This window comes from Pleurodeles waltl, chromosome 3_1 (assembly GCF_031143425.1).
Source record: "Pleurodeles waltl isolate 20211129_DDA chromosome 3_1, aPleWal1.hap1.20221129, whole genome shotgun sequence".
Classification (NCBI taxonomy): domain Eukaryota; kingdom Metazoa; phylum Chordata; class Amphibia; order Caudata; family Salamandridae; genus Pleurodeles; species Pleurodeles waltl.
The window spans coordinates 761107038-761134244 of record NC_090440.1 but is presented as its reverse complement, the minus strand read 5'-3'; the positions used below and the strand labels follow the sequence as shown (position 1 = coordinate 761134244).

General features: G+C 45.0%; 1 protein-coding gene across 10 annotated transcripts in view; it reads right to left on the bottom strand.

Moving 5' to 3' along the window:
* PPFIBP2 (PPFIA binding protein 2) overlaps nucleotides 1–27207 on the bottom strand; it is a 1142047-nt gene that overhangs the window by 53168 nt on the left and 1061672 nt on the right. For all 10 annotated transcript variants that reach the window (XM_069223551.1, XM_069223543.1, XM_069223546.1 and 7 more), the window contains 4 exons: nucleotides 23193–23334; nucleotides 14705–14833; nucleotides 6455–6605; nucleotides 6177–6288 (listed from right to left, as the gene is read on the bottom strand). In XM_069223551.1, coding sequence (XP_069079652.1) covers nucleotides 6177–6288; nucleotides 6455–6605; nucleotides 14705–14833; nucleotides 23193–23334 — 534 coding nt within the window. The remainder of the gene's footprint in view (nucleotides 1–6176; nucleotides 6289–6454; nucleotides 6606–14704; nucleotides 14834–23192; nucleotides 23335–27207) is intronic.

The following is a 27207-nucleotide window of genomic DNA, read 5'->3' as shown; positions in this document are numbered from 1 at the left end:
CCTGTGTCTGTCATCTGCTGATGATGGTGGAGACGATGCATGTGGCTGCTCTGAGGGCATGTGTTCTAGGCTTTGAGTATTACCTGGTGATATTTCAGGTGGTAATACAGGAAGGATAGCTGGAGGAGGAGAAGGGATACGTATTGGAGGAGGAGGTGGAGTCGGAGGAAAAAAGATGGGGCTAGTGCATGTGTCTGCATTTTGTCTTTGGAGCGTTGGGTGGATCTGGCCCTATAGCCTCCTCCCCAGGAGTGTTCTTTCATTTTGGAAGTGTGTCTGTTAGCGGAAGAGGTCATTTTGTCACAACTCTGCCAGTGTCTGAGCTAATAATAAATGTTGTTTGCCTGTGGTCCAATTGTTCTTAGAGTTTTTTGTGAACAGACTCCGCAGATCGGTGTCTAGGCTCTGACTGCTGTGAAGGTGTTTTCAGCACAGAGGGATCTTGGATGTGGATGGCGTCTTCTGTGACTAAGTTTCTTTCTGCACCAAAAGAATATTCAAAGCCGAGGTCGGTATTTTCAGCTCCAAGGTCTTATGGTTGTTCAGCCACGGCACTGAGGCAGTTTTCAAGGCCTTAGGCTTTATGACACCTGTCAGAGGCTTTTTAGGCAGAAGGACAGGGATCTGCTCCTTTGCCTTTTTATGGCTACCACTATGGCCCAAGGGCAGTAGGTGCTGTGCGCCGTCTTGGATTGTGTGGATACAGCTTACGCCAACATACTCACATGCCCCTTGCGATGCAGAAGGAACCACATCTGAGTCGTCGCCACTATTTGCAAGCGGTATGGCAATTTTCAAGGGCACATCTTGTGCCTCATCATCTGTGAATTCTTCCTCTGGTTCCAATGGTTGTCCCCCAAAAATATCGGGCACATCCTCTGCCTGTTGCGCCTGCATGGTAGAGTGGGCCCAACAACATTCTCTCAGCTGGCAAAGTGATTTCTTCGATCGAAAGGCAAGGTACGCTTCACAGACCCCTTCATCATGTTCAGGGCATAGGCAAAGGTTGTAGCCTTAGTGCTGATTCTGCCTAAAGTACTTGGCATGGCACCTGGGGCAGAACCTAAAAGGTGTCTTTTTCATACTTCTAAGTTCATGGAGTGTAGGAAGGCAGAGGCAGAAAAGGGATTTTAAGCTGAACCAGGCCCGAGGTCAGGTGGGCAGGCTGAAGTTGTTGAAAAAAAACAGTAGGTATTCTTGGCTGTCAAGTTTTCCGTTGAAGGTGGAAGAAATGGGGTGCTGATACGTCCTCGTGGCCAGGATCAAAGCTTTGGTCACTGAGCTCCGAGGTCAATGTTCAAACCAGATGGCAGAAAAATACAATCTAACAAAGGAGCCGAATACAAGGGGCAGTACCCACCAGAGGAAGAGCCACACTACCTCGTGACTCGAAAGACTTCTTTGAAGAAAAACAAGTTGCAAACATTCAAACCCAACTCAATGGCAGAAGTATGCTAAGCATATGTATCTACGTTCAACACATGCTAAGAATACCCATTTACAAGACCCTCTGGCCAAGGAACAGAAAGGACGTTTATAACCCAAGCCTTTTCGGATGATACCAGACTGCAGAAGTTCAGTAGCATGGCTTTAGCCTTTGTGGAAAAAAGATCCAGCCATGAGCAAGTGAACAGGTGAAAAATCTGTGTGAATAGAGTGGGATAGAGCCACTGAGGAGGGGAATGTCTTGCTCGGGGAGTCTGCAGGCCCATTCTACCTCCCTGAGTAGATAAACTGCTGAGAGAGGAGTTTCTCTCAGCCCAAAGGCCTATCTTCGAGGAAAGGAGATAAAGGGTGGCATGCATTTCCTCTGGCAGTTGATGTAGTCCCTCATGACCTGATTATCAATTTGCACACAGACCGTTCAATCAGACGGAAGGGAGTAAACCACAGAAGAGCCATCCAAACCACAGCAGCTCCCTCCAATTCGGTGATCAAAACTGCTCAAAACTGTGCCATTTGCCTTGGGCTTTTGATCCCTCCAACACTGACAGCGATCCGATGCAGCTGGCATCTGTTGTCAGGGTCTCTTAAGCTGTGGATTGTAAGCAGTGTCCTCTGCACAAATTTAATGGGAGAGTCACCACTGCAGGTCCTGGCGGGACTCAGCAGTCACTGGATTCAGTGCCCGAAACTCCTGACACACCGGGCTGAGATGAGCCTATGGTAGAATTGCTAAGGTTGAGGCCATTTCTCTCTGGCTTCTTAGCCAAAGTCTCCCTGAAGCCTGCGAGTCTGGCAGAAGGGAAGACAGATGTGCAATTAAACTGGATTGATTCTTGCTCATGAGAAAAACCTCACCTAGGTCTGTGAATTTCAAGGATTCTGTGGGCTGAAGACTGGACTGCTTGACATGAGTATGAAGCCAAAATCTGTTAGAGAATTGCTGACCTGCTGAACCTGCTCCAACGCCTTGGGAAAAAAGGGAAGAAATTAGCCAGTCATCAAAGTAGGGATAGACTTGAATTCCTCTGGAATGCAAAACACCTACCAAGGTGGACAAGGGCTCTTGGTGTGAAGGAAAGGCTGAATGGAAGTACTCGGAATTGATGATAATCCCCTTCTAACACAAAAGCAAAGTGGTTTCTGGTGTGCATCATGGATGACGATATGAAGATATGCATTCAACATCCCAAGGGACGCTAGGAAGGGCCTCCTGGCTGACCAGTTGAAGAATGCGCTGTCATGGACCATTTTGAATGGCTTTTGGGGAGTGTGACGGTTTACCCCATTGAGGTCCAACAGAGGGTGAAAGTCCCAAGATGCTTTCTGAATCAGAAAGAGTATGAAGTACAACCCAATGTATGTCTCCTGTGATCGTACCCTGGAAATTGCTAATTTCTCCATGAGCAGCTGAATCTCTGCATCGCACCAAGTCTCTTGGCAGAGGGGTTGATTGGAAAATGGATTCTAGGAGGCTGGAAAACTTGATGAGATCTTCATCTGACACTACTTGTTGTGTGCATTCAAAACTGAGAATTACCACTTGCGACTGAAGAAATGGAGACAACCTCCCACAGGAAGTGATAACTAGTAATACTTTAGAGGAAGCAGGGTTTGCAGTGGGTGGAGGTTGTGCCCAGGACTTTTCAGCAGTAGGGGCCACTTGGCTATGATCCCTAACTTGAAAGGGTTGACCAGAACCTTTGAAAGAGTTAAGACCAAAGGCTCTCCAATAACCAAATCCCCTACTGATTAAGGCAGGGTGAACTGGGATAATCAATTTTCTATTTTCAATGTATTTCTTTACCATGTTTTTCAAATGATAACCGAAGATCTTAGGACCCTCAAAATTATTTATTTATTGCATTTCTGGTTAGTGTCTGCTTTACAGCTGTGCATCCAAATATGGCACCACGCTGCAATGGAAGCACCTAATGCAGTTGCTGCAATTTGTCAAAAGGAAAATTGTCAAAAGGAACATCAAATAAGGATTGGACCTGTTGTTCCATAATGGATAGGAGGGAAGAAGTATCTGCCCCTTTATTCACGAGTACTGCCAATGCCTGAATGTCCCTCAGAAGAGACTGGACTATGTAAGTGGTGTAGGTGTTTGCCCTGACAAAAAAGTTAGAAGCCGTATAGGCCCTCTTGCTGGATCCTTCTACCTTTTATCCACCTGATCCGAAGGAAGAGCATCCTCAGAAAGTACCATGCATTGGGAGGATAGCCAGGCGATCAGATTATCTACCTTCACAGAAAGTGGGGCTTCTTTTTTTTAAAAACATCACAGCCTGCTTTCCTAGGAACCTCTGGAGGTGGAGGATCAGCTTCTTCGCTATGCCTGGAGGCAGCTTCAAAAGCAGCTTCAATCATTTGTTGAAGGGCTGGGATAGAAGGGAGTGCATTAGAAGTAACTGGTTGCTCTTCCATTCCGCCAGCACAGCAAAGGAAGAGCACACTGACCACAAACACCTGCACTTCCTGATTCCACTTAATTTCTAGGGAAACGTTGCCACGTTGGCCCTAAAACCTTACGGGAGCCACCATTTTGGCAACACTTACTGTCCCGAGAATCGTGCTCAGTGCAAGGGTGCAGATGCCAAGTCAACAAATAAATAATCAAATGAAACTCCGAATTTCAGAAAAAAGGACTAACAGTACAAGAACAAGTGAGCTAGAGCACTCAAGCCCAGAAATGTTGTTTGAGGTCTAAGCCTGCTCAGTAGGGCAAAACAACCAACCTAACTAAAGAGACTGCTGTGGCAAGTCTCTAAATGAAGAAAAACAAATTAAAGATCAATATTATTATATAGATAAATAGTATTTAACTGAATACTTGTTAGAAAACCGCTTCTGAGAGAAAACAGACAGGAGGTGATCTTTCCAAGGTCCTCCTTTTCTGCATGCTGGGATATGGCACTCATCTTAGAGGAACTTTTTAATTCTGCCAGATAATATGTTTCTGTGGAGCATCTAGTCGTGCCAGACCGTGACAAACTCAAACGTTCAGGCTGACCGTGATGGATCCTAGTTGCATTGTCGAAGATGCGGAGAGCAGGCTGAAGCCATGCGTCGGTGTTGATCCTTCCCACGCAGTAGAGAAGATGCATTGATTTTCTCGATGCAACAGTGGTGGGGCATCAGGTCCAAGATGTGACGGTTTGGAAGGCAATGCGCCAAGGTTGATCCATAATGGAGAGGCAATCCATCAACTCCAACCCACGCAAGAGGGCTGATGTGCCGGTTCTGATCCATGCAGGAGGGTCGATGCACTGGTTCCAATCTGCGCAGCAGCAGCAAAGCAGCATTTCAGCTGTAGCAAACACCTTAAGCCCACTTCCAAGGGTCCAGAACTGGGGTGGCACCACTTGGCAGGGTAGACTCACAGATGGGAGAGTTCAGGTTTAGCTAAAGGTGGGTTGGAAATTTGTTATGGACCGAGATGTTAATCAGGAGAATCGGTTGGTTGACACTTGTAGTGACTCTGGGTTCTGGATTGGAGAGATGCAGGTCTAGTCCTTCTCACTCTGTGCACAGAGGTGCTGCCCTCAGTCCAGACTCACTACAGCTGGTTATGCAGCTCTTTGTTTGGGGACATATCACATTCAGGTGTAACTGTGAAGCTGTGTCCAGCAACTCCCTCCCAAACAGCCCAGGATGGCCCATCAGGATATGGTTGGTCCATCAGGTCACACTTAAGCTCCCATTGTGAGTGGCTGTCTAGGAGGAATACACAATTCCCAGCTGTCACCCCATACCAGCAAGTGATCAGAGACGGGCAGCAGGCACCAAGGGCCATATGTACCAAAGCATTTTCCCATTGACACAGAATGGGTAAAACCCTTCGATACATCTTGCCCCAAATGCCTAAAGTAAGAAAATGCCAACTTTCTAAAAGTGGCATTTTCAGAATTACAATTTAAAATCCCACTTCACCATAAGTTGTCATTTAAAATTGTGATTCCAGAGACATCAAACTCGAAAAAAGTATCACTTCTAGATTGTGAATTATACTTATGACATGTATTAAGGCAATCCCACTCTTACCCTATGGGAGTGGTAGCCCTTGTTGTAGTGGAAAACGACTTTGGGAGTTTTTCACTACCAGGACATGTAAAACTGAAAAGTACATGTCCTGAATTTTTGATACATTGCACCATGCACTCTGGGATGTCCAGGGCCTACCACAGGGGTTGCTTATGTATAAAAAGGGAAGGTTTAGGCCTGGCAAAGGGATTACTTTGCCAGGTCGACATGGTAGTGGAAACTGCATATACAGGCTCTGCAATGGTAGACATGAGTCATGGTTTGGAGGCTACTAAAGTGGGTGACACAGGCCCACAAGTAGCCTTTAGTTTACAAGCCCATGGCAGATGTAGTGCACTTACTAAGGACTTATAAGTAAATTAAATATGCCAATTGGCGATAAGCCAATATTACCATGTTTAGGGGAGACATAACAAGCACTTCAACACCGGTTAGCAGTAGTAAAGTAAACAAAGCCCTAAAGCCAGTAAAAAAGTGGAGGAGGCAGGCAAAAGGCTGTGTGGAAGATCACCCTAAGGCTGTCAGATTTAACAGCATATATTACATATATTATTGACATTTAGAAGTAGTGTTTGATGCTTACGTCCTATTGTAGTATATCATGCCTGATTTGCACACTGTATTTAATAATGAAAACATATGGCATAACATAATAAAGGTACAGAAAACATTTTTTTAGCACTTACGTGTTACCCACATATGATCCAGCTGACCAGAGTTCTCTTCCTGTTTTTTATTTATAGACTTAACTGCTAACTGTAGCTTCTTCCTGTGCAGCGGATGCTTAATGCCCAACTCCTGTAATTTGAAAGATTTAGATAGGAGAGTCAAAGTTGTACTTTACAGTCACTAGGTAGATGTAAGACTAATGACTACGACCATATGTCACAAGAACAACAAAAACAACAGTTTGAGAGATGCTTTAAACAGCCAGATGCCAGCAGTTGAGTACATTACTTCTTACCTTTTCTAAGTCTTGAGGTGTTGCTGTTAACAGTGTGTTACCGGAACTCACCCACTGCCGCGCAAACATGACATATTGAACAAGGCCGAAGTCCTCAAGCCAGCTACACACTTGTTCATTGCTCCACTGTGAAAATGGTGCATTAGGATCACTGAAAAAGAACAACAATGACATATAACCAAGGAAATACATTTAAAAAGGATCCATTAATCTAAATGTAATAAAATACAATGTATCTGCAATGATCTAACTACAGCCGTAAAATTAGGTGTCACAGAAAAGAATGTATAACATACATTTCTGGTTTGTAAAAATAAAGTATGGGATTTAACACACGGAAGCCTGCAAGAACTAGGAACAATTATGTATTTGACTTTCTTATTACAGTTTAGTTGAGACAGGATCACTCACGTTGGATCCAAAAATACACAGGTGCTTACCTATAATAAATTACCACAGTATGAAAGACAGGCCACTGAATACACTTTTCAACTACTCATCTGTGAAATACAAGACCAGGCTATTTCACTTAAAAAATGTTGTAACTTTTTTCAATGAAAATTCACTTTCATTGGCTAGTAAGGAGATATTTAAGGTAGTGTGTATATCTAGACTGCAGTTCATTACAAACGATCTGAAGTCTATCTGCAGGTTATTGTGCATTCTAATCTATATCCAATTCTGAAACAGACTAATGTTAAACTGCTTAATACGTGATAATAATAAATTATAAATGCTTACTTTAGCAGTACAGACTATTTTCCATACCTGTAATCAGGAGTTATTTTTCATATATAGCAGCGAGAGACCAACTACATGAGGGATGAGAAGGGGGTTATCTGTGCGTTATCGTTTATGATTTATTTATAATGAAAATGAAACGTATCGTTTTTAAAAAAGGATACGGTCAGGCAGTTCAGTGGCTTGAGTATCTGTGACTCGTAGTGACTTGTAATATCTGTATAAGATAAAGCGTGTGTGTGTGTGTGTGTGTGTGTGTGTGTGTGTGTTGGGGGTAAATTGCCCTAGATATTATGGTTACCAACTATAAAAGAACAACACTTTTTACAAAAAAATATGGCCTATACAAAAATGGCTAATAAACGAAATAATGAATGTTTCCATGTCTTCATTCAGAGAAAAAAAGAAACCAAGCCTTAATTAGCAAGTACATTTTATACAGATTTACCCAATTATCTTGTTGAAGCAGGGAGTTGAAGGAACTTGCCACAGTTTGGTCAAGCTTTTAGCACCTACCAATCATCTGAGGCATTTTCATGCTGCTCTAGTTCTAGTATAAGGGTGTAAAAGACCCTCAACCCTGCTTTGTTCTACCTTATCAGTGGCTTTCTGAATTACAGTGATTTTTGTTGTTGTCATTATTGTTGTTGACATCCAGAAAACACAAAGGTCAATAGCATGAACGTTGACATAGGCATATTGAAAATGTCACTTACCCAGTGTACATCTGTTCGTGGCATTAGTCGCTGCAGATTCACATGTTTCGCACAGTCCGCTGCCTGGTGTTGGGCTCGGAGTATTACAAGTTGTTTTTCTTCGAAGAAGTCTTTTTGGTCACGGGACGAAGGACTCCTCCCTCTTCGGCTCCATTGCGCATGGGCGTCGACTCCATCTTAGATTGTTTTCCCCGCAGAGGGTGAGGATGGAGTTGTTTGCTATAAATAGTGCCCATGCAATGGAGTGAATACGTATGTACATAAAAAGTTTATAATAATTATTTACAAATGTACAAATGTTTAAGATTTAAGATCTACTTCTAAACGGCTACAGGCTTCCCGGCGAGGTGGGAGGGCACATGTGAATCTGCAGCGACTAATGCCACGAACAGATGTACACTGGGTAAGTGACATTTTCAGTTCGATGGCATATGTTGCTGCAGATACACATGTTTCGCATAGACTATAAAGCAGTTACCTCCCCTAAAAGCGGTGGTTTAGCCTGTAGGAGTTGAAGTAGTTTGGAATAATGTTCTTAGTACAGCTTGGCCCACTGTAGCTTGTTGTGCATTTAGTACGTCTACACAGTAGTGTTTAGTAAATGTATGAGGCGTAGACCAGGTTGCAGCCTTACATATTTCGCTCATAGGAATGTTTCCTAGAAAGGCCATTGTAGCACCTTTCTTTCTGGTTGAGTGTGCCTTTGGTGTAATAGGCAATTCTCTTTTGGCTTTAAGATAGCATGTTTGAATACATCTGACTATCCATCTAGCAATGCCTTGTTTAGAGATTGGATTTCCTATGTGTGGTTTTTGAAAAGCTATGAACAGTTGTTTTGTTTTCCTGATTAGCTTTGTTCTGTCAATGTAGTACATTAGTGCTCTTTTGATGTCTAATGTATGTAGTGCCCTTTCAGCCACAGAATCTGGTTGTGGGAAGAACACTGGCAATTCTACTGTTTGATTTAAATGGAATGGTGAGATTACTTTTGGTAGAAATTTTGGATTTGTTCTTAGAACTATTTTATTTTTGTGTATTTGAATAAATGGTTCTTGTATGGTAAATGCCTGTATTTCACTTACTCTTCTGAGGGATGTGATTGCAATGAGAAATGCGACTTTCCAGGTTAGATATTGCATTTCACAGGAATGCATGGGTTCGAAAGGTGGACCCATGAGTCTTGTTAAGACGATGTTAAGGTTCCATGAAGGAACTGGTGGTGTTCTTGGTGGTATAATTCTTTTTAGCCCTTCCATGAATGCTTTAATAACTGGTATTCTAAATAGAGACGATGAATGAGTAGTTTGTAGGTAAGCAGATATTGCTGCGAGGTGTATTTTTATAGATGAAATAGCGAGATTCGCTTTTTGCAAATGTAGTAAGTATCCCACTATGTCCTTTGTAGAGGCATGCAATGGTTGGATTTGATTGGTATGGCAGTAGCAAACAAATCTTTTCCACTTAGATGCATAGCAGTGTCTAGTGGAAGCTTTTCTAGCTTGTTTTATGACCTCCATACATTCTTGTGTGAGGTCTAAGTGTCCGAATTCTAGGATTTCAGGAGCCAAATTGCCAGATTCAATGATGCTGGGTTTGGATGCCTGATCTGTTGTTTGTGTTGTGTTAACAGATCTGGTCTGTTGGGTAGTTTGACATGCAGTACTAGTGAAAGGTCTAGTAGAGTTGTATACCAAGGTTGTCTTGGCCATGTGGGTGCTATCAGTATGAGTTTGAGTTGGTTTTGACTCAACTTGTTTACTAGATAAGGAAGGAGAGGGAGAGGGGGAAAAGCGTATGGAAATATCCCTGACCAACTCATCCATAGAGCATTGCCTTGTGATTCGCGGTGTGGGTACCTGGATGCGAAGTTTTGGCATTTTGCGTTTTCTTTTGTTGCGAACAAATCTATCTGGGGTGTTCCCCAAATTTGAAAGTACTTGTTCAGAGTTTGGGGGTGAATTTCCCATTCGTGGACTTGTTGGTGGTCTCGCGAAAGGTTGTCTGCTAGTTGGTTTTGGATCCCTGGAATAAATTGTGCTATTAGGCGAATGTTGTTGTGAATCGCCCACTGCCATATTTTTTGTGTTAGGAGACACAATTGTGTTGAGTGTGTTCCTCCTTGTTTGTTTAAATAATACATTGTTGTCATGTTGTCTGTTTTGACAAGAATGTATTTGTGTGTTATTATGGGTTGAAAGGCTTTTAACGCTAGAAATACTGCTAACAGTTCTAGGTAATTGATATGAAATTTTGTTTGGTGTACATCCCATTGTCCTTGAATGCTGTGGTGATTGAGGTGTGCTCCCCACCCTGTCATGGAAGCATCTGTTGTTATAACGTATTGAGGCACTGGGTCCTGAAATGTCCGCCCTTTGTTTAAATTGTTGCTGTTCCACCATAGAAGCGAGAGGTATGTTTGGCGGTCTACCAACACCAGATCTTGAAGTTGACCCTGTGCCTGTGACCATTGTGATGCTAGGCACTGTTGTAAGGGTCGCATGTGTAGTCTTGCGTTTGGGACAATGGCTATGCATGATGACATCATGCCTAGAAGTTTTAGCACAAATTTTGCTTGTATCTTTTGGTTTGGAAACATAGCACTTATTACCTTGTGGAATGCTTGCACTCTTTGTGGACTTGGAGTGGAAATTCCTTTTGATGTGTTGATGGTTGCCCCTAGATATTGTTGTGTCTGACACGGTTCGAGGTGTGACTTTGTATAGTTGATGGAGAAACCCAGTTTGTGAAGGGTTTGTATGACATATGTGGTGTCGTTTGTGCACTTTTTTACTGTGTTGGTCTTGATTAGCCAATCGTCTAGGTAAGGAAACACATGTATCTGTTGTCTCCTGATATGTGCTGCTTCTACTGCTAGACATTTTGTGAATACTCTTGGTGCAGTTGTTATTCCGAATGGCAACACTTTGAATTGGTAATGTATTCCTTTGAATACGAACCTTAGGTACTTTCTGTGAGAAGGGTGTATCGGTATATGAAAGTACGCATCTTTTAGGTCTAATGTGGTCATGTAATCTTGCTGTTTGAGCAGTGGAATGATGTCTTGTAGTGTGACCATGTGAAAGTGGTCCGATATGATGTAGGTATTTAGTGTGCTGAGATCTAATATTGGTCTTAATGTTTTGTCTTTTTTTGGAATTAGAAAGTACAGGGAGTAAACTCCTGTGTTTTTTTGTTGTACTGGTACTAACTCTATTGCATCCTTTTGCAGTAGTGCTTGAACTTCTAGTCCTAAAAGTTCTAAATGTTGTGGTGACATTTTGCGTGTTTTTGGAGGGATGTTTGGTGGGAATTTGTGGAATTCTATGCAATAGCCATGTTGGATTATTGCTAATACCCAATTGTCTGTTGTAATCTGCTGCCAAGATTGGTAGAATTGGCTTAGTCTTCCCCCCACTGGTGTTGAGTGAAGGGGTTGTGTGACTTGAAAGTCACTGTTTAGGTGGAGGTGTTTTTGGAGTCTGGAATCTTCCCCTACTCCTTGGGAATTGACCCCCTCTATATCCCCTGAAACCTCCCCTTTGGAATGAACCCTGATATGGTGTGGTTCTTGTTTGTTGGCTGGTGGTGTCTGTGGGTTGGCCACGAAACCCCCCTCTAAATGGAGTTTTTCTAAAAGAGCCTCTGCTCTGCGGGGAGTAGAGTGCGCCCATGGCTTTGGCCGTGTCTGTGTCCTTTTTAAGTTTTTCAATTGGTGTGTCCACTTCAGGGCCAAAAAGTTGTTTCTCGTTGAAGGGCATATTAAGGACAGCCTGCTGGATTTCAGGTTTGAAGCCTGAAGTGCGGAGCCAAGCGTGTCTCCTTATGGTGACAGCAGTGTTGACTGTTCTCGCTGCAGTATCGGCTGCGTCCATTGAAGAGCGGATTTGATTGTTTGAGATCGTTTGTCCCTCTTCAACTATTTGCTGCGCCCTTTTTTGGTATTCCTGGGGAAGATGGTCTACGAGAAGTTGCATCTCATCCCAGTGTGCGCGGTCATATCGGGCCAGCAGCGCTTGAGAATTTGCGATGCGCCACTGGTTGGCTGCCTGTGATGCTACTCTTTTTCCTGCCGCATCAAATTTTCTGCTTTCTTTGTCCGGAGGTGGGGCGTCGCCAGATGTATGGGAATTTGCTCTTTTGCGAGCTGCCCCTACTACTACGGAGTCTGGTGGTAACTGCGAAGTAATAAACACTGGGTCTGTGGGTGGTGGTTTGTATTTCTTATCCACCCTTGGGGTGATGGCTCTTGATTTTACGGGCTCTTCAAAAATTTGTTTTGCGTGCCGTAACATCCCTGGTAGCATTGGGAGACATTGATATTGGCTATGTGTAGCCGAGAGGGTGTTAAATAAAAAATCATCCTCTATAGGATCGGAATGCAGTTGGACATTGTGGAATTCTGCTGCCCTAGCCACCAGTTGCGAGTATGAGGTACTGTCCTCTGGCGGTGACGGCTTTGTGGGGTATGAATCGGGATCATTGTCCGGCACTGGGGTGTCATATAGGTCCCAAGCGTCTTGATCCTGATTATCTTGACTTATGGTAGTTTGCGCTGGTGAGTGCATTTGTGGCGGTGTTTGTGCCGGCGATGCCTGTTGTGGTGGAGAGGGCGGAGGCGTGACTTTTTTAACCACTTTGGCTTGTGGTTGTGCGTCATCCTTGAGAAGTCCGATCCTTCTTTTTCTCATTATTGGGGGAAGGGTTGATATCTTCCCTGTGTCTTGCTGGATGTACAGTCTCTTTTGTGTGTAGTCTGATTCTACACTTTGGAGCTCTTGTCCAAATCTGTGCATCTGGCCACTTATTCCTTGTTCCTCTGTGTAGGATGGAGGTGTGGAACTTTTCGGCGCCGAGAGAGAATCTTTTTTCGGCTTCGGCACCGACAGAATTTTTGTGGCTTTCGGCAGTGTGTCTCGGTGCCGATGTTTTTCGGTGCCGGCATCTTGTTTTTGCCTCTCGGAGCCGCTATCTCGGTTGCTCCATGGCGGTCCCTCGACCGGAGTCGGGTGTCTTCGCTATGGGCGTGCCCTTTTTCGGCGCCTTCGACGGGTCGCCGGTTTTATGGGTCGCCGGTTTTATGGGTCGAGCCATGGCCTGTTGGCAGTGGCGTCCCCTGGGCTTTTGTCTTCTCGATGGTTTTAATTTTCGACGTCTTACTCACTGTTTGTTGCTGTTGTTCGACGTCGGAGTCTCCGGATTCTGATTCCGGAACCGAGAATGTTTCCTCTTCGTCGTCGAAACGTTGTTTTGTCGGCGTGGACGCCATTTGTAGACGCCTGGCTCTTCGGTCCCGGAGTGCTTTTCTGGACCGGAAGGCTCGACAGGCCTCACAGGTATCCTCCTTGTGCTCGGGGGACAAGCACAAGTTACAGACCAAGTGCTGATCTGTATAAGGATACTTACTGTGACATTTTGGGCAGAAACGAAACGGGGTCCGTTCCATCGGCTTCGATGTCGCACGCGGTCGGGCCGACCAGGCCCCGATGGGGGATCGAAGCTACCCCAAAGTCTTCCGATGATCGGTGTCGATGTACCTAACTATCCCGATACCGAACGGAACAATACCGACGCTTTCTTCCGAGATTCTGACTAACTTTCCGAACCGAAACACGGAGCGAAAAGGAATACGTCCGAACCCGACAGCGGAAAAAAACAATCTAAGATGGAGTCGACGCCCATGCGCAATGGAGCCGAAGAGGGAGGAGTCCTTCGGTCCCGTGACCAAAAAGACTTGTTCGAAGAAAAACAACTTGTAATACTCCGAGCCCAACACCAGGCAGCGGACTGTGCGAAACATGTGTATCTGCAGCAACATATGCCATCGAACATATAGTTTCCACGGACAGGGGCGGGTGTGGGATGTAGGTGAGTACTCTATAAAAGTTTACAGTGATACATGCAGGTCCACCGAGAAGGGAGGGAGGGGGAGTAGAGTAAATGCTAGAGGAGATGAAAGAAAGAGAAAAGGGACAGGATGAGAACGGAACAGTCAGCGGATTACAGTGAATTTGATCTCTACAAGCTTCAGGTAAAGTACTCGAGGTTCTACCTACATTTGAAGTTGAAAATACACTGACATTCAACATTTATCCAGTCCTCTCATCTATAAGTATAGCTCAAAACAGATCTGCTTATTTTGGTGCATCTGTCAGGTATCTGTGTTCAGGACTTCAAATGTCCTTTCAAAAGTACTGCTGCTATGTAGTGCTGCTATTCCTGTTCCTTCTCCCTGAACTTAATTCAATTAGAAATTTGATTACTCTTAAAATGATGTGTATCCTACAAATCGATTTGTATTTGTATGCCTGAGGATTGCATAAATCACTAAACCTATTAGTATACATACTTATCTACTGTTTGAGTTAAAAGCGTTTTCCAATGTAAAAACCATCCACTTTAACTAAAGTGTAATTTAAGTTGAAATCAAACAGGCAGATAAAATCACACACATTTCACTATTTTTGGCAAGTACTGAAAGCTCACCTATTGACAAACCTTCTATTTATGAGAATCTTCTTCCATGTTTACCTTAACAGATGGCAGATTTTGCAAGAACTATATTATACACAACATAAAAATGTTATTTGCTTTTTTACTAAATCTCAGTGAGGAGACAGCACAAGGAGCAACAGAAAAAGTAATGATTCTTTACAGTCGAGAATCTGGACGAAATGTGTGTATTTTAGTATAATCTACATGTTAACATTGGACAAAGAATAAGATTTGACAATAAAAACTTGAGTAATACCAAAGCCTTTTACACTTCCTGCATATTGCCAAGACTTGTTATTACCTTTTTTTGTTCCTTGGATCCTTTGTTCTCGATAGTCGGGGGCCCGCTGTGGCACGCAGACCACCCCTCCGAAATTCAGCTAGTCCAAGCTCATCAGCACGAAAATTACCTGACTGAGTTCTCCGAATTCTTTCAAAATTGACGTTTTTCATGGACATTCAGATTTGTTTGTTTTTTAAAGAGAGAGAACAAACATTAAGATCCATAATACCATCCCTTGCCCAACAATGTATAAGATAATGAACATGTCAAATAAAATTACTGTACTGATGGCACATACATAATATAAATGTCCATCTCAATCTTTCACTGAACATGTGATCATTCGAGGATTAATGTACCTAGGATACTTCTTTAAAATAGATTACTCTGAAAGATGTTACCCAATCTGCAAGCTATATAGACCGAACATCTTTGATTAATGATATGGTTGCTACATATATGGATAAAATCGAATTCATATCACTACATATCAAAATTCATATTTTCATATCCCAATTAGAATGAATAGGTAAGTGCCATTTTCCAAATACTGCCAATTAATTAGAGGGAACATTATGATTGTGAAAATGTCTGGAGGTTATGTTTAAATTGTGCCACCATCAGAAAGGTTTATTTTTTCTGTTCAAAATTAAAACCCAAATAATTGGTTTAGTAAAATAAAATGCCTCATGGATCTTACAAGTGTGGCTATTGTGCTACTTGTAATATTGCTTCAAAACTGATTAGGTTAAAAGAACAGGATAATGTTCACAATTTAACACATTACCAATTTTTTTCTTAAACATATTTTATTGATTTTTAAACATAACAATACATACCTTTGGGTGCACCACCCTTTCATCTCTTCATATCAAGTGATTGTGCACTAACAGACATCAGTATCTATATCAGTTGTATAATTATAGATACTGCACATGTAGCATAATAACATATTCAACAGTATCATCAGCTTCTATGTGCCTTATCTCCTATTTTCAGTCTAGCAATGCATTGTTTTTGTTTAATCTTCGGTCAAGGGTGGCTCTCCCATGTAGATAGATGGCCCCCCGCCTCTCTCCCCCTCCCTCCTGTGTGTCTAGCTGTTTCAGGATACCTCAGTATTCTGGATACCTATTGCTGTGGTGAGTGTCCTTCAGTCGGATTTCGTCTCCTTCCCTTTCTTCTCTTATCCCTGTATATGTGTTAGATGCGGGGGGATTAGTCTCCTGGACCTCGTAGTAGGCATCGATTCACCTTTCTTAAGGGGATGATGTCTCATCCCGGGTTCGTCTCTCAGTCTGTCCCAATCATATACCAAAGTGCCCCAGGCTCATGCTCGGTCCATCAACACCTGACCTCTCCTGGCTTCCCGGTACCTCACGGTCTCTTCTGCCCATGCCCATTTCAACACCTCCCTTCTTCATGACCTCTCCTGGGGGCCAAGCCTCCTTCTAATTCACTGCTATTTCTCTTTTAACCAGCAACAGAGCCAAATCTCCAAACTGGTCGGTCACTCTATGACGGGCTGTGTGTTTATACCCCCGAGCAAACAGTGTCTGGGATCATTGGGAACCTCTCATGCTGGCACATCCGTTAATGAGTTAATAACAGCTTCCCAGTACTCCCTCATAGTCCAAAACATGTGAAGGAATTCTGCCTCTACATCGCCAAATGTCTCTGAAGTCTTCCTGGCATCAGATAAGCCCTATGTAGGACATATATGTTTATAAGCTTGAACCAATCATTTCTTGAGGCTTTTGGAGTATGGGCTAAGATTTCCTCCTAATCTTCATCTGTGATTGAGGTGCCTAGATCCCCTTCCCACTTCTGTTTAAGAGCTGTGAGCGGTGTACATAGTGTTTTCCGTATTTTATTGTAAAGGCAGGTCACTGCTTTGTAGGTGCCCGTGGCAGTTATCAGATACTGACACATCTCCGAAAGGGGGGGTTCTGCTCGACCGACTTGCCAGTGCACCACAATCGCCTTGGTGACCGCTCTGTACAGTAGAAAGTGGCCTGGGTGGAGACTCTAACGACTCTAACGACTACCGAAGTCTTCAAATGGTAAGAGGGTGTTAGCTTCGTACAAGGTACCCCTGGATGTCGCCCAGTCGCCTCCCAGTTTGACAGTCTCCTCCAATCCCCTCCATGTGGTAGCACCAGTAAAAACTGTAATGGATTTTTTGGTACATAAAGTTTGCCACTCTTTCAACGACGAAGAAAGCCCGACCAGCTTTCATGCATAATCTTCAATTCATTGGAGCTAGTAGCAGTTGGGGGGCCTAACCATAGGACCACCCTAGCCAACAATGGAAGGTCCGAGATGAAACGGGTGAGCTTCCTGTCGGGCATGGTACGGCTTGCCATCCAGCAAGTTAACCACTGTAACTGCCCTGCCAAGTAGTAGGATTCGAAATTGTGGGATGGCCAGCCCGCTTTCTGCAAGCGGTCTTTGCAGGACAGCGAGTGCCAGTCGCAGTCTACCAGTCCCCCATAAAAAGCCGACCACCATAGAGTTTAGCTCCTTGAAGAAAGCTCTCGGAATCCACAACGGAAGGGTAGAGAAGAAGTATAGCAATCGGGGAAAGGCTATCATTTTCAGGCGCGCCACCGGCCCTGCCACCGCCAGTGGCAGGGATGCCCAGAAGGTCATAGTGCTGCGAAGACCTCTTATTGCCCGTTGTATGTTCCCCTCTAGCAGATCTTGCCGTTTATGATAAACGTGGACTCCTAAGAAGGCCAAGCATTGTGGTTTCCAGGTCAGATCGTCAAGGTCCGGGGGGGTTACTCTGCCTTCCATCACAGGGAATAGGCTAGACTTTTGCCAGTTAAATCTAATCCCGGATATAGTACCAAACATCTCCAAAAGGTGTAGTGCCCCCCCCGCAGTGCTTCTCCTGCGTTTCCTAAAAAGAGAAAAAGGTCATCAGCATAGAGTGCAATGTAATGGATGCGGCCCGCCACTGCGAGTCCTCTATAGGTGTTTCCCTTCCTAGCTATACACGCTAATGGCTTGATAGCAAAAGTGAAAAGCAAGGGGGAGAGTGGGCAACCTTGCCTGGTCCCTCTCTCTACCCTATAGCTCTCTGATATGGTGGCACCTGTGCAAACGCTGGCCGTCGGATCTGCATAGAGCAGTCGGGTCCACGCAACAAACTGGTCACCGAGGCCGAATTTACGAAGCACCTCATGTAAATATTGCCATTCCAGGCTATCAAAAGCTTTTTCAAAATCAATAGCGAAGGTCACCCTCCTGCTTATCATAAGCATCACTTTCTAGGATAGAAAAGAGTCGCCGTAATGTTAATAGCTGTGTCGCTGAGGAAAAAAAAACGGCCTGGTCTGTATGAACTAAATGTGGCATATGCCGTAAGAGGCGCGTAGCTAATATTTTACTTAATACCTTATTGTCTACTGACAACATCGAACAGAGGCCGATAAGACGTAACATCTATGGATGGATTCCTCGGCTTCAACAGAGGGAAAATCAGGGCATTTCGGGCCAAAGTAGGAAGTGTGCCACATTTCTTGGCCTCCTCATACATCTCGACCAGCCTTGGGCCGAGCTTGGTTATATATGTTGAATAAAACTCAACCGGAAGCCCATCCAGCCCCGGGGTTTTATTTCGCACTATGCTAGTGACAGCGTCTTTCACTTATGCAATCGTAATTGCTGCACCCAACTCTGTCGACTTCTGTTCTGAGATAGCTGGGAGGACAAGAGGTGATAAGAAATCGTTAATGTCCCTCTCAGCTTGCCGTACTTCGCTTGTGTAGAGGTCAGCATAATAATTATAGGATTCCCTATTAATAGCACCCTGGGTATTTATGCTGTGACCTGTGGGGGTTGTCACTTCCACTGTAGTTGAGCCCCTGTGTGCCAGGTTCGCCAGCCATGCCAGTAGGGAACTGGCACGGTCCCCTTCCGAGTGTGTACGTTTTATATAGGCTTTATAATCATAACAACGTAGTCTCTCAATTGCTACTACTGTGTTTTCCCGGGCAGTGAGAAGTGCTGTCTGCAGGTCTGGGTCCTCTAGGCTACTTTGTTCAAGTAAGTAGAGCTCTTGTTCTGCTTGAGCTATTTCGTGGAGCAATGCCTGGTGCTCCCCTTTGTCTGCTGAGATGCATCGTCCTCTGATCACTGCCTTAAATACATCCCATTCTATCAGTTTGGAGTGTGTTGAGCCCTCATTAGTCTCAAAGTAATCATTTATAGCAGTGCCAATGGTGTCTACGAAAGCCTGATCCTCCAACCATGCAGGTAGGAGCTGCCACGTGGGTATCGGTGTTGGGATACGGGACCACCCCAGCGTCAGTAGGAGGGGGTTATGATCTGAAATCGTTCGGGTCAAGTATTCGGTCAGATGTGTTTTCTCATGTACGTTTAGTGAGCATAGGAATGTACCTAGTTGTACTTAAAGGTCATACATTAATGAATAAAAGGAGTAGTCTCTGTGCTCCAGGTGGTGAGCTCACCAGGAGTCAATCTGGCCCCACTCCCTTTGCCAGTTTCGGTACAGATTAGCCATCCGAATAGTCAGGGAAGATGGAAGTAGAGGGGATCCGATCTATCTCATGTTGTATCTGCGATACAGTTAAAGTCCCTTCCTAACAGTACAGAACTCGTGAAATGCATGGCTAGTCGCTCGCAGAGGGATGCTAGGAAACCTGATTGTGTAAGGACAATATATGCTCCCCAGAACTATTTCACACCCATCTAATTTGCCTATGGCTATGGTATAGTGCCCAAGAGGGTTGATGATGGATGCGATGTGCTGATATGGGACCACATCTTTAACCCACACTAATGTCCCCCTGGCATATGCCGAATAAGTAGTATAGTAGACCTGGCTCCTCCACCACCCCTGAAGAGCCCGCCCCTCCGTGGCATCTAAATGTGTCTCCTGCAGCATAGCTATATGGATTTCCCGCCTGGTAAGGTGTGAAAAAACCTTATGTCACTTAGTCATGGACCTCATCCACCTAACATTCCAGGTTAGGACCTTAATCTTCAGTGATGCAGCTATTGTAGGAATAGTGTAGAACATGGTAGCAAATGGGGGGGCTCAACACTCGTCCTGGAGGTAACTCTTCTCACTGCTATGTGCATATATGAGAAAGCTGGGCAACACTCTATAGATTTTTCATTAATCAAATAACACGGTCCCCAACTCCCGGTCCCCAGGGAAAGAGGTGTGATGCCCTCGCCCAAACTGTCAAACAACCAAGAACCAAACTTGTTCATGCCGTCTATCGTTCAGGCTACAGTTTATGAGGGGGTGTTAGTCCTGTTTCTATGTAGTAGTGGGCTCCAGGGATCCCTAGCTCTCGTCTCGCCCGTCTCTTCTTGTGTCTGGAGTGTAGGTTCCACATACAACAACGTTACACGAAGGCCCGTGCAAATGGTGTGGGGGTAAGGCGTGCCTTTCCTCATGTCGACCGGTGACATGTAATCACTGAAGGAGTATTATTGTACATTAGATGAGTACTGCTGCAGTAGTCGGGTGTCCGTTTAGATAAGTTCATCTGCAGTGCCTGGGGTGACCACAGGGAGGACTACACTTGAGTGGGCCGAAGCCAAAGACTTGCTGTTCAATTCCGTCTGCTCCCTGCTCATCTCCTGGGTCAGAGACATGTTGCTCAGGGAAGAACCACCCTTCGATGCGACTGCCGCTACCACTCTCTGTCATTCCTCCTAAGCTTCCTCAGCTGTGGGTGGGCCAATCTTGGCTGATATATGTCACCGGCTGGAGTGAGGTCTTCTCTTTCTCTTCTGCCTCTGAGAGGGGCCACCTGGATCCAGGTTAGGCAACAGCTGCAGCCAAGACCATGCTTCTTGCGGTGTGATAAAGAATTCCACTCCTGTCGAGGTAACCACCCGGAGCCGAGCAGGAAACTGCATTGAATATGAGATCTCCAGTTCCCTAAGTTTCCGCTTGACTGTTACAAAAGCTGCTCTCTGTCTCTGGACTTCTTTAGAGAAGTCAGGGAATATTGATACCTTGCTGTTTTCTACCATTCAGTTCTCATGTCGCCTCGCTTGTTGTAGTAGGTAGTCTCGGTCCTTGAATTGGAACAGTCGTGCTACCACCGTCCTTGGCGGAGCTCCCCTGGGGGCAGCGATTTAGCAGGCCCCCAATGGGCCCTCTCCAGTGCAAAGAAGAGGGGAGCCCCTCCAGAGCCACCACAGACCTGAGCCAGGCTTCTAGATAGCTCACCATGTCCGAGTCTTCAACTTTTTCGGGAAGCCCTACCACCCTGATATTGTTACGTTGTGCCCTGTTCTCTGCGTCTTCTGCTCTATTTTCTAGTGTTTTTAAACGAGCTTCAGCGGTTGTCAAGCGACCATCCGCTAGAGCCAAGGCAGGAGTTACAGCTGATATTTCCCGTTCCATCGTGGTGACCCGCTCTGCCAAACGACGATGGTCATCGCGGAGGAGGCCCAGGTCTATGCTTAGAGTGTTGATTTTGACCTCCAGTGCTGTTCGTGATACCGCTATGGCCTGTAGTACATCTTGTAATGCAGGGGTGGTGGTTGTCATTGCCGTTGGCAGTAGCTGCTCCGCCTCAACGCTGGTTGTCCTTATACGCCGGGGGCCTCCTAGCTCCTCATCTCTCCTTTTGAGGGCCTTTCCCATGGTGTGCAGTGGGAATGGTGAGCGCCTTCGTTCGGGTGCTCCTCTGAAAAATATTAGTGCTCGTCTACAGCTCGTGTATGCTCTCACGCTTCAGACGATAGCCGCACTTCAAGTTACATTTGCTGGTTGGGTCTGTCCCAGTCCCAGCTACTCCTTGATCCCCTCTGCATTTCTACCAGGTCTCCCAGAGGTTGAAAGCGTTTGCTAATCGGTGAAGAGTCGTGTTAGCATCAGTTGGGGGTACCAGGGACTGTGCCGTCGCACTCCTTCGTCAGTCTAGGCTTCGTCCGCCCCTGAGGGCAGCCAACCATGCGGGTGACTGTTCCTCAGTGGGATTTCTCTGGACCTTGCTCTACCATTTGCTGCTGGGGTCTCTTCTTGATGAGTTTCGATGCTCAACACGTCTTCTCTTGTGTTTGCCCCCCCATACGAAGGCCCCACTTATTCGGAGAAGCAGATTGGAAATCTCAGCCTTTGTGTAGCATTATCTTGCCAGTAATGTCTCTGCCACTTTTCAAGTGCAGCCCTTCCATGGGTCTTCCTCTTGGGTCTGGGGATGATTAGCGCTCTGGTGAGGCACCTCTCAATTGCAGCTGTTGAGCCGGTGTTCCTCACAGCGCTGCGTCTGCGGGTCCCAAAAGGTGGGGTGGCTCCCAGCGGACTCTCTGTGCCCAGTGCTAAGCTCAAGTCTGGAGCCCACGGCGCCGGGCCCCCAGGCACCACTGACTGGCCTCCTGTATCAGCGCTACTGTAATGCACGGAACTGTGCCTGCAACGCTTTTCCTGCGCCAGCTCAACTCTGCTCCCATGGTGTCTGGAGTACCCGATCCAACATGTGGTGCCCCAGGCCGGCCCAACTCCGCTCACGAAGCACCCGGATCACTAGATCTGATAAGCGTCGCCCCAAGCCGGCTCTCAATGGGGCTCCCCTCTGTCCTCTCCTCCCTGTAGTCTAGCGGGAGGACAGCCCCCCACGTGCGGGGCCCAGGGACACCACCTTCACTGTCCGTCTCTCTGGGAGGGGTGCAGCGCTGCCCGCACATCGCTCTCCCAGGCCGCCCACTGTCCGTGCTCCGCTACCTGGATGCAGGAGGCCGCAGTACAAGACGGACCCCGAGGACGCGCCACGTCCAACACGAAACCCGGGGGTCCCTGCATCACCAGGTCCCCGGTCCCCATTGGCCCGCCTCATCAGCAGCTCCACGGTCCCGCGCTGGTACTGGGTCTCTTCGGGTCTCCAGAGGCAATCTTCTGGGGTTCCCGCGCCCACTGGGCATCCCATTTAGGAGGCCGCCATTTAGGACAGCCTCACCTCACGGCTCCCACTGAAGCTGCCGGCCCCTCTCTGCGTCCAGCAGATCGCCTGGATGGGAGGCACTGTAGTCACGGGGGTTCAGGGAGTAGACCCCGGCTGTCCCCTCCTTGCAGGATGAACGAATGGGGGTCCGACGATGCCTTGGGTCCCGGAGCTCTGGTGCCCTGCTCTCTATGACATTCATTGCGTTGCCACGCCCCCTTAACACATTACCAAATGATAGAAGGTTGCAATATCTATTCACTCAAGGCCGAGCAGTTATATAAAAACGATAAAGAAAATTTCAAACTGAACCCACGTGTGAACTACGCATTTCCTATAAAAATATTGTATCTGTGATCTGCAGTGTAAATCCCTCAACCCTGGAGCACAACGAAGCGTAGAGCTCTTTGTGATATTTATTTATTATACTCTAACCTGATGAAGATAATCATTTCAATGAAAAGATAGTGCAAAGGTGTTTTTTGTCAATAGATATCATAAAGCATTTCTCAGTTTTCAAAACCCAAACGCTTCAAATAAATACAAATCTACTTTCATTGTGATCTTACTTTCCCCAGAATTTTTTTATGCCTTTTGGACTTCTCCGGATTTCTGTAAAAACAGGTGACTGTGGACCTGACCCATTTCCAGAAGATAGAGGTGAGAGCTCGCCTGAGCTGATTGAAGACCCCATTTGACCTTCTGTTTCTCCTGCATGAAGAATAATGTGTTGTGAGAGCACGGTAGGAGAAGCTACATACACAACTGTTTCAACACAAAGATCATTTAGAAATATAAACATTAACAACGTTACTTTTGTTGAAACCATGTATAATCAGTTAATAGCATTTCGGTTAGGACCAGCTTGTGGGAACTTAGAACTAACAAGTGTTGAACCAGAGACTACTATTCACATATAGGATTGGGTAATAGTGAATAACAGGAGGTTTTTCACCTTATGGTTCTAAGTGACTTCAAATAGACAACGCGAGTGAAACCAAGAATACCTTTATGTCGTAACAACTGTGGGTGACCGCTTTTGTTAACCATTGTTGCTATGTCATAGCAGTGAATTACCAGATTTGGACTCTGGTGTTCAAGCTAGTGGATCTAGGTGAGAGACATGCGTGCAGATGTGTATTCAAGTGTGGAAACTTGGCAGCAGCAAGTGGTCAACCACAAACTAGTATTCATAACTATGTAATCAAAATTAGAATGCTGCTGTTTAAGCTCAATGATGTACACGGACATGCAGGCTTATGTTTCCTGTTAACATGCTGTGCATAGGTTCCAGTTGGTTTCAGTGACATTTTGTTGAGAGAGTCAATACGTAGACTATCAGCTGATGCTCTAAAGAGTAGAAGAGTGGATACTGGCAATTGATGGGTGTCCTGCATCATTTGTATCGTGGTTACCCTAAAGGTAACTTTTTCTCTATCTAATATCCAGCCCACGATTATAACCAAACTGTTGGCAGGTATACCAGGCAAATAAACACCAGGTGTAGAATTATTAAAACCCAAAATGTTAGGTTCTAAGTTATGGTTGCCATTTTAGTCAAGTTGCATATCAACCCAGGAAGATGCTTTCAGACAGAAATTCTTACAGGATGGATTCTCATACACACTTGACTTTATACGTTTCCATGATTAGCAAGCTTATTTGAGGAGTTTGACAGCAAGGTTGTTGTCTAAAAGATAGGAAACAGCAACATGTGATGCAATACATCCTCCTGCCAAGACTGCTCTTCGAGATGTAATTGACCAGAGCATTTCTAAAACAGATCATAAAGACGTGTGCTTGGAAAACCTCTAAACTCCTTTTAGCCATACAAGACATATGAGTATGTTGAACATTATGGACAGTATTTATGAATCAGAAAATAGAGCTTATCCAGTGACCTGCACATTACAAAATGTGCTAATGGATAATGAGAAAACCAAATTATGGAGGGCTGCAGTATGTGAGACAATCTCATGGTCTATGTTGTACACTGGCATTTATCTCTGAAAGTCACAAGCTTTCATCATCAGCTGCTTGACTACACGCCCAGCTACAAAATGTGCCCGAGGCGTGGATGCGCCCCTGGTTTGCCAAAGGCAAGCTCATCTGCACCTCGCGGGACCAGGGGGCCATAACCCCTGTTCATGTGTGCAAAGATAGGACCAGCTATTCAGCTGAAGAACTGCGCGCTTTGAATCTCACTAAATGCGAGGCATGTAAGTACAGCATTAATCTCTGTAACAAGGACATGACCTGTGGAAAATGTAAAATTAATGTAGCCAACTCCAATTATAATGCTGACAACCACAGACCAGAGAGAGAAGGTGGTAAAAGCAAACAGTGGCAGCTGTACCTGCTCAACTGTAGATCAATGCCCAAACACTACCTCGAAATATTCACTTTTTCAGAAGACAATAAACTATTAGCTATGTTCCTCACTGAAACTTGACTTCAAGAGGACTTCTTGCCAGATATTGCAATGACCCTACCCAAGGTCAATGCAATTGCCAGAGATGACCATAAAGGAAGTAAAAGGGTAACAGGAGTAGCCATTATCTACAAAGAGGAGCTAAAAATAAATGTTGACTTCATGCCTTTAGCCGGGTATAAAAGTCTGCTTGCTGTTTGCATTAGAACTGTCAGTGAGCTTTACCTTCTAGAGTTTATTACTACCGTATGTATCGGCGTATAACACGCACCGGCGTATAACACGCACCTCTTTTTAAGAGGAAATTTCAGAAAAAAAACCCATTAAATTTTATCGGCGTATAACACGCACACATCATTTGCCCCCTATTTTCAGGGAGAAAAAGTGCGTGTTATACGCCGATAAATACGGTATATTGCCCACAGGCTATGCAACCAAGTTCATACAGATTCTTCCTGAGGTTGAACACAATCTATTGTCTGCCAACTTCACAGTCCTAGGTGATCTTACTTTGCATCTAGAAAACGTCAACTGTGAAACTTCCAAAAACTGCATAATGACCTAGAGGCAGTTCAATTAACACTACGGGTCACAGCCCCTACCCATAAGCATGCCCACCTACTAGACCCAATCTTCTCCAACATACTTGAGCTTACCATAGGCGACCCAAAAGAGGTCTCTTGGTCTGATCATAAACTAATCTCCTTCCAAGTGTGCATTACTAGTACTGCAAGCACTGCACCTCACCAGTCCAAATTTAGACACAACTGGTCAAAAATGAGCATAGGGGCCTGGGAGAATATGCTCACCACTTCAGTCCCTGAAATGGTTGGAGATATAGCAAATTTGAAACATGAATGGTGACTGCCTTAAACAATCTGGCTCCTCTTGGGCAACAGACGGCCAAACTCTCTGAAGACAGGGTTCCATTGTTCTCACCCAAACTCGTTAAACTGAACAACGAATCAACAAAAACTAGAAAGGTTTTGTAGAAAAAGCTATGGTGTAACTAGCAAAGACAACTTCAAGAAGGCAGTAAAAACATATCAATATGCCATTAGGGAAGCCAGAGTCAACTACTTTACCATGAATTAAACTGTTCAAACAAGTGAGCAGTTTAATGAAACCAACAAAAATGCACATTCTGCCTTGTCCCTAAGATTTGAGATGCAACATGCTAGGCAACTTCTTTTTGGAGAGGATCAATAGTATCCTCCTCACACTTGGAGGGAGGGACAGAGCAGCCAATTCTCCCTAACAGCAGCACGAACAATTAAGCACGTTCCCAGAAATCAACCAGGAAGATAAGTTGGAGATTCTCACACTTTTTAAATCAGGCTCAACGTTGGACCCTGCTCCCCCAGACATCATGTTTAATGGCACTGTCAAGCTGCTACTAAAAAGCCATCGCAGACCCCCTAAAGTGTGAATACTACTGCCTGATTTCCCTCCTCTCAGGACCTCCTAAAAGTCTAGAAAGGCTTGTCAACAGAAATCTCTTGCAATGGACTCTCAACTCCTCATGTTTGATCAATTACACCTGGACTATAACATTTCCCTCGGTCAATTCCTGACATATGGGTAGCTGTTGGCGACACTACGCTCTCTTTAGGGAATAACTGACAGTAAACCCCCACGGCATGCTGTAATCCAAACCTTGTACAATCACAAAATAAAATGATGGACAGAGTGTTGAAAATGTTCAAACACTCACCCCCAGTCACAGATCTGGGTTTAATACATTGTTATTTTGCCTCGCCACATTACCCAGTTTGGACCCAGCCATATGCAAACCAGTCTAGACCCTGCTCTCCATGGAAACAGTTCAGCCTGAACTGCCAAGTAAGCCTCCCCCTCGACCCCAAACAAGCAACCTGGGACCAGTTTCGGGGTATCGTCCATCATCCACTCAGGTAGCTTGAATCCAAGTGGCGCAGCAAGCAAGAGACCCATGTTTGGTTACAATGCAATACTTAGTAATTTTTTTAATGTGGTTATGCCTTCTAGGGGCTAACTATATGGTACCATGACCATATTTCTAAGAAATGCTATTTTCATTGTGGTGTTCTGTAGGGGCTGTTCTAAGCATTACAGTCTAATGCCAAACGTTTATTTCTGATAAAGGTTTTTATTGGGTTTGTATGATAATTGTA